General features: G+C 38.1%; 1 protein-coding gene and 1 long non-coding RNA gene across 9 annotated transcripts in view; one reads left to right on the top strand and one right to left on the bottom strand.

Annotated features, from left to right (window-relative positions):
* LOC147843792 (uncharacterized) overlaps positions 1-15,312 on the bottom strand; it is a 1,319,745-nt gene that overhangs the window by 625,079 nt on the left and 679,354 nt on the right. The gene's annotated exons all lie outside the window — the stretch shown is intronic.
* Positions 1-15,312, top strand: part of srrm3 (serine/arginine repetitive matrix 3) — a 187,612-nt gene that overhangs the window by 142,945 nt on the left and 29,355 nt on the right. For 4 of the 8 annotated variants that reach the window (XM_087253217.1, XM_087253215.1, XM_087253216.1 and 1 more), the window contains 3 exons: positions 1,035-1,085; positions 6,820-6,903; positions 10,011-10,191. In XM_087253217.1, coding sequence (XP_087109343.1) covers positions 1,035-1,085; positions 6,820-6,903; positions 10,011-10,191 — 316 coding nt within the window. Of the gene's footprint in view, positions 1-1,034; positions 1,086-6,819; positions 6,904-10,010; positions 10,784-10,858; positions 11,769-13,146; positions 13,317-15,312 lie in introns of those variants that run through there. The other 4 variants (XR_015490753.1, XR_015490752.1, XM_087253219.1 and 1 more) reach the window with 4 other exon arrangements.

Here is a 15,312-nt window from a genome sequence, read left to right as displayed (position 1 = left end):
AAATAAGTGGTCACAGTGCACTTTTCTCTAACATTGACTTTTGAAAACACTATTTAGTTCGACATACGTTAGCTGATCTGTGAGACAAGCGATGTCTTTTTCTAGATGTCTACAAGAAGGGCGTGTATCTGAAACGTACAACAAAATGAACCCCAAGTCACATATTTCAGATTTGCTAAATGTAGACAGCGCCCTCTTGAGGATTAGTCATCTGAAACGTACATTAAAACACACCCAGAGCAACGTACTTTGTTTCGCATATATGTAGGCATAGATAAAAGTAATGTAAAATCAAGGTAAAAATAAGTGGTCACAGTCCACTTTTCTCTTATGCTGACTTTTGAAAACACTATTTAGCTCAGTGGTTCGCTAACTGATCTCTAAGACAAGTGCTGTCTTTTTCTGGACGTTTACAAGAAGGACATGTATCTGAAACGTACAACAAAATGAATGCTAAGTAACGTTTCAGATTTGCTAAATGTAGACAGCGCCCTCTTGAGGATTTGTCATCTGAAACGTACATTAAAATGTACCCAGAGCAACGTACTTTATGTTTAGCTAAATTGTAGGCAGAGGTAAATACTTCCAATGAGCCTGTTTTGGTTTATTTTGCTTGTATGTGCTGTAACATCGAACATCATTCGCACCACAACTGGCCTAGAAAACCCTCATTCGGTAGCAGTGGTCTGTCAGTCTCTTTGAGTGCTACTGCAAATAACACTGAGGAAAATAGCTGAAAAGACATTAGTATTGATCATTTCACAGACGAGGCACTGTAGGTTCTGCTCACGGATGTCTAGTATACTCTCACTAAATATCTCAAACACAATTGAGTATCTATGACAGAACTACTGTCACTATCCTGGCGAACATCCAGTTTTGCTGTAAAAGTGCTGACTGATAAAGCCTGTAGCCTTTGAACACCATCATTCTTATGTGCATTCAGCTTTTACAAACCTTTCAATTACACTTTTAGAGCTTAATCTCAGAGTCAGTTGTTGTTTAATTGCAACGAGGCTGTTTTCTCCTTTCAGATCTGGGAGCCCCAAAAACAAACACAAAGACAAGAACAAACAGAAGAAGAGGTGAGTTCTGTTTGGCCTTATTACATTTCTGAAAGGCTTAAACGTCCATCTTGTGGTCCAGTAATGCCTAGTTCACACTAAAGGATTTTAAGCCTGATTTGATCCCGATTTGGAAATTAACGAGCTCGCCGACAGATCGGGCTGTGATCGGGAAGAAATCTGCGGGTGCTCGGCGCTCGGCGCTCGCTGCTCTTTATGTGTGAACTACTGAACAACGCATCAACGAGGCTCGCTGACGCGTCGCCGACACCTCGCAGACGGAAATCCAACATTCAGCATGCTAAATATTCCAGAGCAGTCGGCCGACGATGAGTGATTAATCCGCGGATGAATCAGCTGATTTGACGATGTTTTTAAATGCTTTCTCCAAAGCTTGAAACTCTGTCAGTGATGTCATCAGCACACAAGCAGCCAATAGTGTTCAGCTTTTTCTGACGACTCCTCCCTCAACATTTCATTGGCTGTGGTTTGGTAGCTTGAATGAGCTGTTGGGGAATGAGTTGTTGTCAGATCATGTAGTGTGTGACCCCCCTCTTGTGGATCGTTCACGGAGTGTTGCGTAGTGTGAACACCACAGAGATTAAAAGACACAAAGTCAAGTCATGTAGTGTGAACAGCACAGCGATCTGCTGATGTCTAAAATCCTGTAGTGTGAACTAGGCTTAAGCAAGCACCTAGCTACACCATAGTTATCATCTAGAACTATCAACCACTCAACCGCTTATCAATGCACTGGCAGTCAGTCAATCATTAAATCTCATATTAAGACTCCAGGAAACAACCACCCCAAAATAGAAACCAGCTACAATACCTATCGTCTCTAGCAAGGAACTGACAACTAATACATTTTTTTTCTGACATTCAAAACCACTGTCTAAAGCAGTGGTCACTAAACTTGTTCCTGGAGGGCCGGTATCCTGCAGATTTTAGCTCTAACCCTAATCAAACACACCTGAACAAACTAATCAAGGTCTTACTAGGTATACTTGAAACATGCAGGCAGGTGTGTTGAGGCTAGTTGAGGTTTAAACCCTGCGGGGACACTGGCCCTCCAGGACCGAGATTGTTGACCCCTGGTCTAAAGGCATGTACACACCGGGACGCTTTTCGCTTGCAATTATCGTCAGCGTTTTGCGTTTTTCCGGATTCAAACCCGAACGATTTTCACTGGCGTCAAGCAGAAGAGTATGCAAAATCACTCCTTGACGTTAGATGGCGCTACACAACTTTAAGCTTCCGACACCTGCTTGTAACACAGAGGAAGAGAGGAAGTTCACATGGTTGTTGCTAGAGCGGATACGTTTGCGGCCGGAAGTTAATGAGAATTATTTCTATTATTTATTAAATTTCACATTTGTTGTATTTTATTAACGTCTACCCCCACCCCAACCCTAAACCCAACCGTCACAGTAATGTAAAAACTGTAATTGTACCAAGTATTAGTTATGTTATCTATTAAATTACCCAATAAAATGTATTTTTTAACGCCTACCCCCACCCCAACCCTAAACCCAACCCTCACAGTACTGTAAAAATATTAATTATTGTTATACAGTGTCATAAAAAAATGCTGCTTTATTAATGTGCATATCGCACTTCCGGCCGGCTGCATATCCGATCTAGACTTTACCAGTTCACATGCTTGTTTTTAAAGTTACTGGTGACTTCAACAAGCATGGATGGTTCAAGTTGCAGCTCCGGCTCTAGCGATGAAGAAATGATTATTGTTCACAGAGGAATAAGCAGCTTCATGTTCATATCGCCTCTGGGCATCTTCTTCAATGTGTAAACTGCCGTTTTGTGCGTAGGTGTGGAAAATTACATTGCTGGCCTTTATTTAGTCACAAGGCGTTAAACGTCGGAGGAAAACGAGAGCAAAAAGCTTCCCGGTGTGCACGGGCCTTAACAATGAATAAAAACCAGTTGAAAACTATTTAAGCAAATGTATAGTAACACCCGTGCAACTATTCACAACACCCTACACCTACGCCCTAGACCAACCCTGTTCCTGGAGAGCCACCTTCCTGCAGATTTCAGTTGCAACCCATATCAAACACACCTGCCTGTAATTATCACGTGGTGTTCAGGTCCTAATTAATTGGTTCAGGTGTGTTTGATATGGGTCGCAACTGAAATCTGCAGGAAGGTGGCTCTCCAGGAACAGGGTTGGCCACCCCTGCCCTGGACACATAACAAACAACACCCTGGCAAAAACCCATAACGCTCTGCACCCTTGAAAAATTACAAAACAACACCCTGGCATCAACCTAAATCACTCTAAACCCTAGAAAAGTAAATAAATAACACCCCAACAACCACCCACAGTACTTACACCCTAAAAACTACATACCAGCTCTAAGGCAACCACCTTTACAACTCTACACCGTCAGAAATAAACATCAAGCACCCACTACACCCGAGAAACCATGTAACAACACCCCATTAACCACCCACACCATACACCCTAGAAATCATGACAGCACCTTGTCAACTACCCACAATACCATACACCCTAGAAATCACATGACAACACCCCATCAACCAACCAAAGGGCAACACCATACAATTTAGAAACCACAACAACATCCCAGCAACCACCCACAACACCATACACCTTAGAAACCATGTTACAACACTACATCAACCACCCACAACTCCATACACCCCAACAACCACCGACAGATCCATACACCCTAGAAAAGTGATAACAGCACTCCAGCAACCACTCACAACACCATACATCCTTGAAGCAACATAACATAACATAACCCCATCAACCACCCACTACAGCAAACACCCTAGAAACCACAACCCCCCAGAAACACCATACGCCTTAGAAATCACATGACAACACCCCATCAACCACCAAAAACACCATGCACCCTAGAAACAACATAACACTCCATCAACCACCCACAACACTACACACCATACAAACAACATAACAACACCCCATCAACCACCCACAACACCATACACCCTACAAACAACATAACAACACCACCATCAACCACCCACAACACCATACACCCTAGAAACAACATAACAACACCCCATTAACCACCCACAATACCATACACCCTACAAACAACATAACAACACCCCATCAACCACCCACAACACTACACACCCTACAAACAACATAACAACACCCCATCAACCACCCACAACACCATACACACTACAAACAACATAACAACACTCCATCAACCACCCACAACACCATACACCCTACAAACAACATAACAACACCCCATCAACCACCCACAACACCATACACACTACAAACAACATAACAACACCCCATCAACCGCCCACAACACCATACACCCTACAAACAACATAACAACACCCCATCAACCACCCACAACACCATACACCCTAGATATAACGTAACACCCCATCAACCACCCATAAAACCATACGCCCTAGAAACCACATTACAACACCCCATCAACCCCCCACAACACCATACACCCTACAAACAACATAACAACACCCCATCAACCACCCACGACACCATACACCCTACAAACAACATAACAACACCCCATCAACCACCCACAACACCATACACCCTACAAACAACATAACAACACCCCATCAACCGCCTTCAACACCATACACCCTACAAACAACATAACAACACCCCATCAACCACCCACAACACCATACACCCTAGATATAACGTAACACCCCATCAACCACCCATAAAACCATACACCCTAGAAACCATGACACCACCTTGTCAACTGCCACAACACCATACACCCTACAAACAACATAACAACACCCCATCAACCACCAACAACACCATACGCCCTAGAAACCACATTACAACACCCCATCAACCCCCCACAACACCATACACCCTACAAACAACATAACAACACCCCATCAACCGCCCCCAACACCATACACCCTACAAACAACATAACAACACTCCATCAACCGCCTTCAACACCATACACACTACAAACAACATAACAACACCCCATCAACCACCCACAACACCATACGCCCTAGAAACCACATTACAACACCCCATCAACCACCAACAACAACATGCACCCTACAAACAACATAACAACACCCCATCAACCGCCCACAACACCATACACCCTACAAACAACATAACAACACCCCATCAACCGCCCCCAACACCATACACCCTACAAACAACATAACAACACCCCATCAACCACCCACAACACCATACGCCCTAGAAACCACATTACAACACCCCATCAACCACCACCAACAACATACACACTTCAAACAACATAACAACACCCCATCAACTGCCCACAACACCATGCACCCTACAAACAACATAACAACACTCCATCAACCACCTTCAACACCATACACACTACAAACAACATAACAACACCCCATTAACCGCCCCCAACACCATACACCCTACAAACAACATAACAACACTCCATCAACCGCCTTCAACACCATACACACTACAAACAACATAACAACACCCCATCAACCACCCACAACACCATACGCCCTAGAAACCACATTACAACACCCCATCAACCACCAACAACAACATACACACTTCAAACAACATAACAACACCCCATCAACCACCCACAACACCATACACCCTACAAACAACATAACAACACTCCATCAACCACCTTCAACACCATACACACTACAAACAACATAACAACACCCCATCAACCCCCCACAACACCATACACCCTACAAACAACATAACAACACCCCATCAACCGCCCCCAACACCATACACCCTACAAACAACATAACAACACTCCATCAACCGCCTTCAACACCATACACACTACAAACAACATAACAACACCCCATCAACCACCCACAACACCATACACCCTAGAAACCACATTACAACACCCCATCAACCACCAACAACAACATGCACCCTACAAACAACATAACAACACCCCATCAACCGCCCACAACACCATACACCCTACAAACAACATAACAACACCCCATCATCCACCCACAACACCATACACCCTAGATATAACGTAACACCCCATCAACCACCCATAAAACCATACACCCTAGAAACCACAACACCACCTTGTCAACTGCCCACAACACCATACACCCTACAAACAACATAACAACACCCCATCAACCACCAACAACACCATACGCCCTACAAACCACATTACAACACCCCATCAACCCCCCACAGCACCATACACCCTACAAACAACATAACAACACCCCATCAACCGCCCCCAACACCATACACCCTACAAACAACATAACAACACTCCATCAACCGCCTTCAACACCATACACACTACAAACAACATAACAACACCCCATCAACCACCCGCAACACCATACGCCCTAGAAACCACATTACAACACCCCATCAACCACCAACAACAACATACACACTTCAAACAACATAACAACACCCCATCAACCGCCCACAACACCATACACCCTACAAACAACATAACAACACCCCATCATCCACCCACAACACCATGCACCCTACAAACAACATAACAGCAATCCATAAAACTCCCACAACATCTTACAGCCTAGAAAATTAAACCCCCCAGCTTCAACTCGGCATCCACCCACACTTGCTAATTTTCATACAGACCATATGCATAGATTGTTTATGAAAGGATTGAATTAGACTTGCGAAGCAGACTGTGTGTGTGTGAGCGTGTGTGTGACGTGTGTTTGTGTGTGTTTTCCGCAGGTGTTCAGTGGATTCTCCCAGCAGGAGTTCTCAGCACAGAGGCAGCTGCTGTAGCTCCCGCAGTGGATCCGTCTCCTCCAGCAGGTGCGTCTAATATATGCCTCTTATCTCCATTTCACAGGCCCTCTGACAAACATATACCACGGTGAACATAGTTTCTCACAAAATACTACAATAGAAGTGCTGTAATGTGGTATCAGTCAGAAAGCGGATGATCTAAAATGACAGAAAAGCTGCTTGCACTGTTTAAGGTACTTCTGTAGTCTTGTACCATGATTTTACTGCGGTAACTATGTCATTTTACACTTAAATTATGGATAAATTGTGTATCAAATCAAATCACATGTGCTATGATGAGTAAAAAGCTTAGGTGCTGGCTCAAGTCATTGCAAAATACAAAGATATACTCCAAAACAATGTACTAATAGCAGTTATGGGCCTTTTATAAACAGGTTATGAACTTATACTATGATTTTAAGGTTGGAAACCATTTAAGAGAGTCTTTAAAACGGCCGCATTTATGTTAAAATTTGTAATAACGCTAATATTGTATTACAAATTTAACAAATTGTTTTGAATATGTTAAACTGTGGGCAGCATGGTGGCGCACAATTGCACAATTGCTTCACAGTAAGATAGAAACTGGTTCATGCCCCGGCTGGGTCAGTTAGCATTTCTGTGTGGAGTTTGCATGTTCTCCCCATGTTGGCACCGTCCTCCGGGTGCTTTGCTTTCCCTTTTTTATACAAACAAACAAACAAACAAACAAACAAACAAACAAACAAACAAACAAACAAACACAGTCCAAACACAAATGCGCTATATGTGAATTGGGTAAGCTAAATTGCATGTGTATGTGTGTGAATGAGTGTGCATGGATGTTTCCCAGTGATGGTTTGCAGCTGGAAGGGCATCCGCTGCGTAAAACATATGCTGGATAAGTTGGTGGTTCATTCCGCTGTGGCAACCCCAGATTAATAAAGGGACTAAGCCGAAATGCTGAATGAATGAATGAATTTTCAGCATCATTACACTTCAGTGTCTCATGATTCTTCATAAATCAGTCCAATATGCTGATTTAAGCACAGAAAAAAAGTTCTGATTATCATCTGTGTGGAAATATTTGTGAATTAAATTGTTGTGTGATATTTGACATCACACTGATCCTACACTGATACTTTTCCTTCATTCTTTGTTGAAGACAAAGATTAATAGAACAGCATTTATTTTAAATGAAAGTATAATCTTTCGTAACATTATACATGTCTTTACGTTCAATTTTGATAAATGTCATTTATCGTAGCTTAATTAAATTAATTAAATTAAATATGTGTTTTTAAATTATTTGTAAAAAAAACATTTCAGTTTGAAGCGAGGCAAAGTAATCGGAAATCATATTCTTTCGTCAATATGATTTGATACACTCCAATTCAACCCACTTAGAAATCAGAAATAAGACAATGCATGCAAATTACATATATGACAAACAAGTTCATATCTGGATTTCACATATATAAAATACATGTAATATACTGTATGCATCGTATGTTTTAAAATATTGCAAAAATGGCCACTTAAATATGGTTTTCAACCATTGGAATTAGAAATATGCACATAAATGTTCAAATTTATTGGTTATAATGAGGTTTATTTTCATATAGGTTCATATATGGCCATATTTGAATATATATATATATATATATATATATATATATATATATATATATATATATATATATATATATATATATATATATATATATATATATATATAGCTAATATAATATAATATAATATAATATAATATAATATAATATACACTCACTGGCCACTATATTAGGTACACCTGTCTAACTGCTCGTTAATGCAAATTTCTAATCAGCCAATCACATGGCAGCAGCTCAATGCATTTAGGCATGTAGACATGGTCAAGACGATCTGCTGCAGTTCAAACTGAGCATCAGAATGAAGAAGAAAGGGGATTTAAGTGACTTTGAACGTGGCTTGGTTGTTGGTGCCAGATGGGCTGCTCTAAGTATTTCATAAACTGCTGCTCTACTGGGATTTTCATGCACAACCATCTCTAGTGTTTACAGAGAATGGTCTGAAATAGAGGAAATATCTAGTAAACGGCAGTTCTGTGGACGCAAATGCCTTGTTGATGCCAAAGATCAGAGGAGAATGGCCAAACTGGTTCCAGCTGATAGAAAGGCAACAGTAACTCATATAAGCACTCCTTACAACCAAGGTCTGCAGAAGAGCATCTCTGAACACACAACACGTCCAACCTTGAAGTGGATGGGCTACAGCAGCAGAAGACCACACCGGGTGCCGCTCCTGTCAGCTAAGAACAGGAAACTGAGACTACTATTCACACAGACTCACCAAAACTGGACAATAGAATTGGAGATTGGAGAAGCGTTGCCTGCTCTGATGAGTCTCCATTTCTGCTGACACATTCAGATGGTCGGGTCAAAATCTGGCGTCAACAACATGAAAGCATGGATCCATCCTGCCTTGTATCAGCGGTTCAGGCTGATGGTGGTGGTGTAATGTTGTAAGGGATCTTTTCTTGGCACTCCTTGTGCCCATTAGTACCAATAAGCATTGTACTAGTAAGATGTTCATAATAAAGTGGCCGGCTAGTGTTTATTTACATATCTGTAATTCCAATGGTTGAAAAATATATGTAAGAGGTCATTAATGTAAAATATATGCATATATATGACATGTTTTATATATGTGAAATCCAGATATGAACGTGTATGTCATATATGCATTTTTCTTTTTACTATATGGGAACGTGGGCAGCACAATGGTGCACTTGCAAGCACAATCACCTCACAGCTGGAATGTCACTGGTACGAGTCCCAACTGGGTCAGTTGGCATTTCTGTGTGCAGTTTGCATGTTCTCCCTGTTGACGTGGGTTTCCTCCAGAAGTCCAAAAAACATGTGGTATAGGAGAATTGGGTTAGCTAAATTGTCCGTGGTGTATGAGTGTGAATGAATGTGTATGGGTGTTTCCCAGTGATGGGTTGCAGCTGGAAGGGCATCCGCTGCATAAAACATATGCTGGATAAGTTGGCAGTTCATTCCGCTGTGGATTTATAAAGGGACTAAGTTAAAAAGAGAATGAATATGGGAATGTATATAAACTCAATCCATCTTCAATCTGCCCTTTCAATCCAGATCAAATGCGAAGAGCAGGAACGACAGGCACAAACAGGAAGGAAGTCACTCCAGCCGCAGCCCCCCTCCCTCCCCCAGCACCGAGCAGCCAATCACGTGGCAGAATGGAAACCACAGCATACGGGTGCGCAACGGAAAAGACTCGGGAGCCAATCACGCGGAGGGGAATAAAGGGAACGATGTATGTAGTCTCATCTATTTTACCTCCATCTGTTCTCGGCTGTTTACACTAACAATCTCACACACACACACACACACACACACACACACACGCTGACAGATTCAGTCATATCTGTGTGAGCTGACTATATCTTTCTCCCTCTTTTGGCTCCATTCTGTGAGTTTTTCAGTTCTCAAGCCATTTTTTTGTGTTTGTCGGGAAGGGGTTTTGTTTCGTCAAGGCAGATCTCCATCATTTTCCTTCTGTAATAACGTCATGCTTAATTTCATGTACGAGCCATGTTGACTTTTTCAGTTCTAGAAAGAGAATGAATGGAAAAGTTGGGTTTGTATAAACCAGTGGAAAAAAAACTAATCTTCATTAGACAACACACAAATTTACAGGTTGTGGCATCTGATAACCCACCATTAATGTATATAAATCATCAGAAATTAGACTTATTGTTATATTTTACATTTAAATGAAATTATTTAATCGATAATAACGCAATCAAACCAACAAAACGAGCAACAAGTTCTCATAATTACATATAGACCTCTTTCTTAGAAGGCAAAATTACCCATTAGGCAAGGAGAATGCTAAGAACTTCGGTGTGGCAGCTGCGCGCACAGACCTGCACTTCCAGACCAGACAGTGCCCCCTGCTGTTGGGTTGGGTGAAGCGGCAGGTACGGAGACCCAACTGCACACTCAGACCAGCACTTTCTAGCAAGTAGCAACATCAGAAATGCCAGTAAGGTTATTGATTATTAAAGCGATTCCTGAAAATTACCAAGTTTTATGGCATAAATCAATGTGGTGTAAAATATTACACTAACAAAGAATTACTACAGTGTTTGATTTGATCAAAATTAGTGTCAAAAGAGCATTATTTTATGATATTTACAGCTTTTTCTTATTTTATATATTATTGTACCATTCTGGGACAATTTTCTAACAATGTTTTCTAGCAAAATAAAAACAAAACTGTAAAGTAAAAATGTTAAAATAAAATGCAGCCTATAATATATAGCACAATTATTATTTGTAACATATTTTAGTGCTGTATAGGTCTACTGTACAAATGACTGTATTATCTGTCTGAAAGTGCAACCAAAGACAATAACAGTAATACAATAACAGTTTATCAATTATTTATAAGTTCTGTAATGATTACAAACACGTTTTTTGGAAATCAAAATATCAATTAAATTTGCATAGAATTTACAATATGAACTCTATTAGGTGAAATCAAAACTAATTTGGGTCTCTGCCAACATTAATACAGTGTACCAAAGACTGCAGACATTTCCAGTTTTTTTGCTCTAGAAATGAAAAATATCCCCAATAAGAATGTAAAGCATTTATGTTATTTTCTACGTAAAAAATAATTATTACTCCAATTATTATTTTTCACCATTTTTCTATGCATTGTTTACAACTTGACTTGTAGGACCTCATGAAAAAGTACACAAAAATAAAGTTTGTTGTGAGAAAATTACTTAGAGTACTATAATTGTATGTGAAGAAATTTATTGTATATGAAGATAATATTCATTCCCTCAACTTAATACGAAACAGTGATAAATCCTTAATGATAAAAAAACAACAACAAATGTCTGAAAATATTGAAGCAACTGAACAATATCTATTTACAAATACAATTAATAAAAATACAACAGAATTATTGCATTGCATCAAAAATCTAGTACATTTAATATTTTATATAATAATCTATTCAATCATAGTCTAATATTTTATAGTAGAAAAATTGTTTAAATTACAATTTAGAAGCAGCTGAAATCAGGTTAGTCGATCTTTTAAACAGCAGGTGGCATTGTGAAGGTCTGGAAGTGCAGGTCTAGCCGTCTGAGCGAGCAGGTCTGAGCGTGCGGTTGGGTCTCCGGGCCTGCAGCTTCCCCTTACTCTTGAAGGGTGGCAATCACTCTCCCTATTTTGCAACCCATACCGCCGAACCACTAGGGGTCGCCCCTTGGCCTTAAATGCGAGTCTGTTCTATTGGCCCTTCAGAGAAAGACTGAAAATTTGGGAGAAATATGTGAAAATACCTTTATAGGATGATTGTGGGATAGAGCTGTAAAATTCAGGAGAATCCCATAAAAGATGTAAGCATTAACAAGTGTGAATATCTGACTTCAGCATTGTTTTTCAGATAAACAGGAATGTTCACTTAGCATGTTTCTTAAATATCTGCAAACATATTATGGTATTTTTGTGCTTTGGAAAAGTCAAAATCTTACATACAGCACCTTTAATTCAGTAAGTTACTTGTTATTTTCAATGCAAAAGTTGACGTTTTTAATGTGAATTAATTTATTATAATTTATTATTTATTATTATTTATTTAAAAAACTGCTTCTAGAAATGTTACATCATTTAAATAAAATGTAAATAAATGCAATTATTTTAAATAAATTATATAAATAATACATTTTATTTTATATTCGCTATACTCACATTATGCATTTGCTCAAAATAAAGAGCCAAGTTTTAAATCAATAATTAAAAAAATTGTTTATAGGTTTTTCTTTATCTTCTGTCGGCTTTTTTATTTCGTTCCCATAATATATTTGGATACGCTAATGGAGCAATCCAACAAGAACAGTGGCAGCAGCATTATTGTTAAAGCAATAGTGCCACATTAATTGCATTTGCTCTATCCCTCCCAAAAAAACGCAGAAGATTAAATATGCATAACCTATTATTATGCATTAATATCAACAAACAACAGTATTAATGCAACTGAAGAGTGCCGAATTGTTCATAAATCTGGTCAACACTTCTCTGGGCCGGATTGCATGCATCAGATCAGAAGTGCTGCTCATGCTCTTTCTCTCTCCTTTCATTTGCTTAATTCATCCCTCTGTTTTTTGTTGATTTCTTGACCTCTATGAATTCACATGATCTCTTCCCACAAATAAATGCCCAAACTTTTCTGTCTTGTTTGTGTAAAAAGCATTCATATGATTTGGAACTGGACCGAGTAGATTAAATGGGTATGTCTACTGGTTTTCTCTTGTCAATAACAGTTGAAACTCTCATTTCCTGCTCAGTTGTGTATCAGGTGTATCAAAGAGCCGCTGTGAATAAGATTGTACTTTATTTCTGATCATGTTTCTGTGATGTAAGGTGAAAGATTGTTAATCATGAGCCAGTGGTTTTCATTAACCACTCCCTCAGACGCTTTCAGCCAATCAGCTGTCATTCTGGTTCTGCTGCGAGGATAAATGAGTCTGAATGTTACAATCACAGATAGGAAATAGGCGAATTAGCTCCGCCATCTTGGCAAGGTCAATGAAGTGCATTTGAATATTAATTAATTAGTTAATTCATTCATTCATTCATTCATTCATTAATTAATTAATTAATTTATTTATTTATTTATTTTTATTATTTTTTTCTATGTATGTATTTATTTATTTATTTATTATTTATTTTTTTATGTATTTATTTATTTATTTATTTATTTATTTAATATGTGACATTAATCTTTACAGTTTTGATTCAAACAGTGTTTATATTTGTTACTACATTTTTTATTCAACAATATATATATATATATATATATATATATATATATATATATATATATATATATATATATATATATATAATTTCCAAAATTAACAGAGAGAAGATTTGTTCAACACATTTCTAAACATAATAGTTTTAATAACTCATCTCTAATAACTGATTTAATTTATCTTTGCCATGATGACAGTACATAATATTTGTGTAGGTATTTTTCAAGACACTTCTATAAAGTAAAAAAAATATATACATACAAATTATACAAATACATACACTAGATATCTAATTCTGACACTGAGCATGCGGCCATACCGCCGCCATATTTGTACAGGGGACAAAATTCATTCGACTGCACTAATCAAGACTAAAGCCAATCTGATGATGCTGGACTTTTACACTGCGCACAGGTGTAGTAATGAGCAAACTTAGAAAACTAAGCATAAAGATAGAACAATTCATAGGTAAAATTTTGTTTTTTACGTTTTTGTATGTTTAGAACTTTTGTGCTAAATAGGTCACGTAATTGATGATAATACAGTCACTTACTGCACTGACCATGAGGCGAAGGAGCACCAACTCGCACTGTTATTAAGCTTAAGCTAGTTTTGTTGAATAAAATCAACAAACATTGTAAGTGAAATATGACAACAAGATGCTGCGGTGCTAGAAACTTGTATTAATGTTGACTAAGTGAAGTAACGGCTAGTTTAAGGAACTTATAAGGGTGCTTGGTAAAAGATTGAATATTAAAAATGTTATATACCATTTAGATCAGAAAGGTGGATATGCACGTTGGTTCACATGAGTCCTTCATAATGGAGACTCGTTCACAAATGAATCGCTCTGTTAGAATTAGAAGTGAAAGCGGCAAACGGATTCGATCAAATTTAACATGGAGGGAGGATAATACACTTCCATGCACACAAACACACACTCTTTGTCAGCAATGCCTATGCGATCACTTATCTATCGATGTAGAAAAGTGATGTAAAATAATAATTTTCATAATTCAAAACAAATATTTGCCTACTGACCACCAGGACAACTCCTCATCATATATAAATATATATAAATATATACACACACACACACATTGATACATACACATATATACATATATATATATATATATATATATATATATATATATATATATATATATATATATATATATATATATATATACATATATATATATATATATATATATATATATATATATATATATATATATACATATATATATATATATATACATATATACATATATATATATATATATATATATATATATATATATATATATATATATATATATATATATATATATATATATATATATATATATGGCTCTGGATGGACAGTCCTCCACTCTAATTTACTCCAACATTCATTTCAGAGGAGTGCTACCCTACCCAAAATGACGGTTTTATTGCCAACTTCCAATAGACAACAATAGCGTAGGCGACTTCTAATGTAAATATCTATGCATATTAATAATGATTTTATATATATATATATATAATTATGGTATATCTTCAAGGAAGCTGATTTTTACTTAATATTTTGAAAGATTTATGGCATAAAAGAG

The sequence above is a fragment of the Danio rerio genome, chromosome 5 (genome assembly GCF_052040795.2).
Source record: "Danio rerio strain M-AB ecotype USA chromosome 5, GRCz13ab, whole genome shotgun sequence".
Lineage (NCBI taxonomy): Eukaryota > Metazoa > Chordata > Actinopteri > Cypriniformes > Danionidae > Danio > Danio rerio.
The sequence above is the reverse complement of the archived record's forward strand: the minus strand, read 5'-3'. Positions and strand labels throughout refer to the sequence as shown.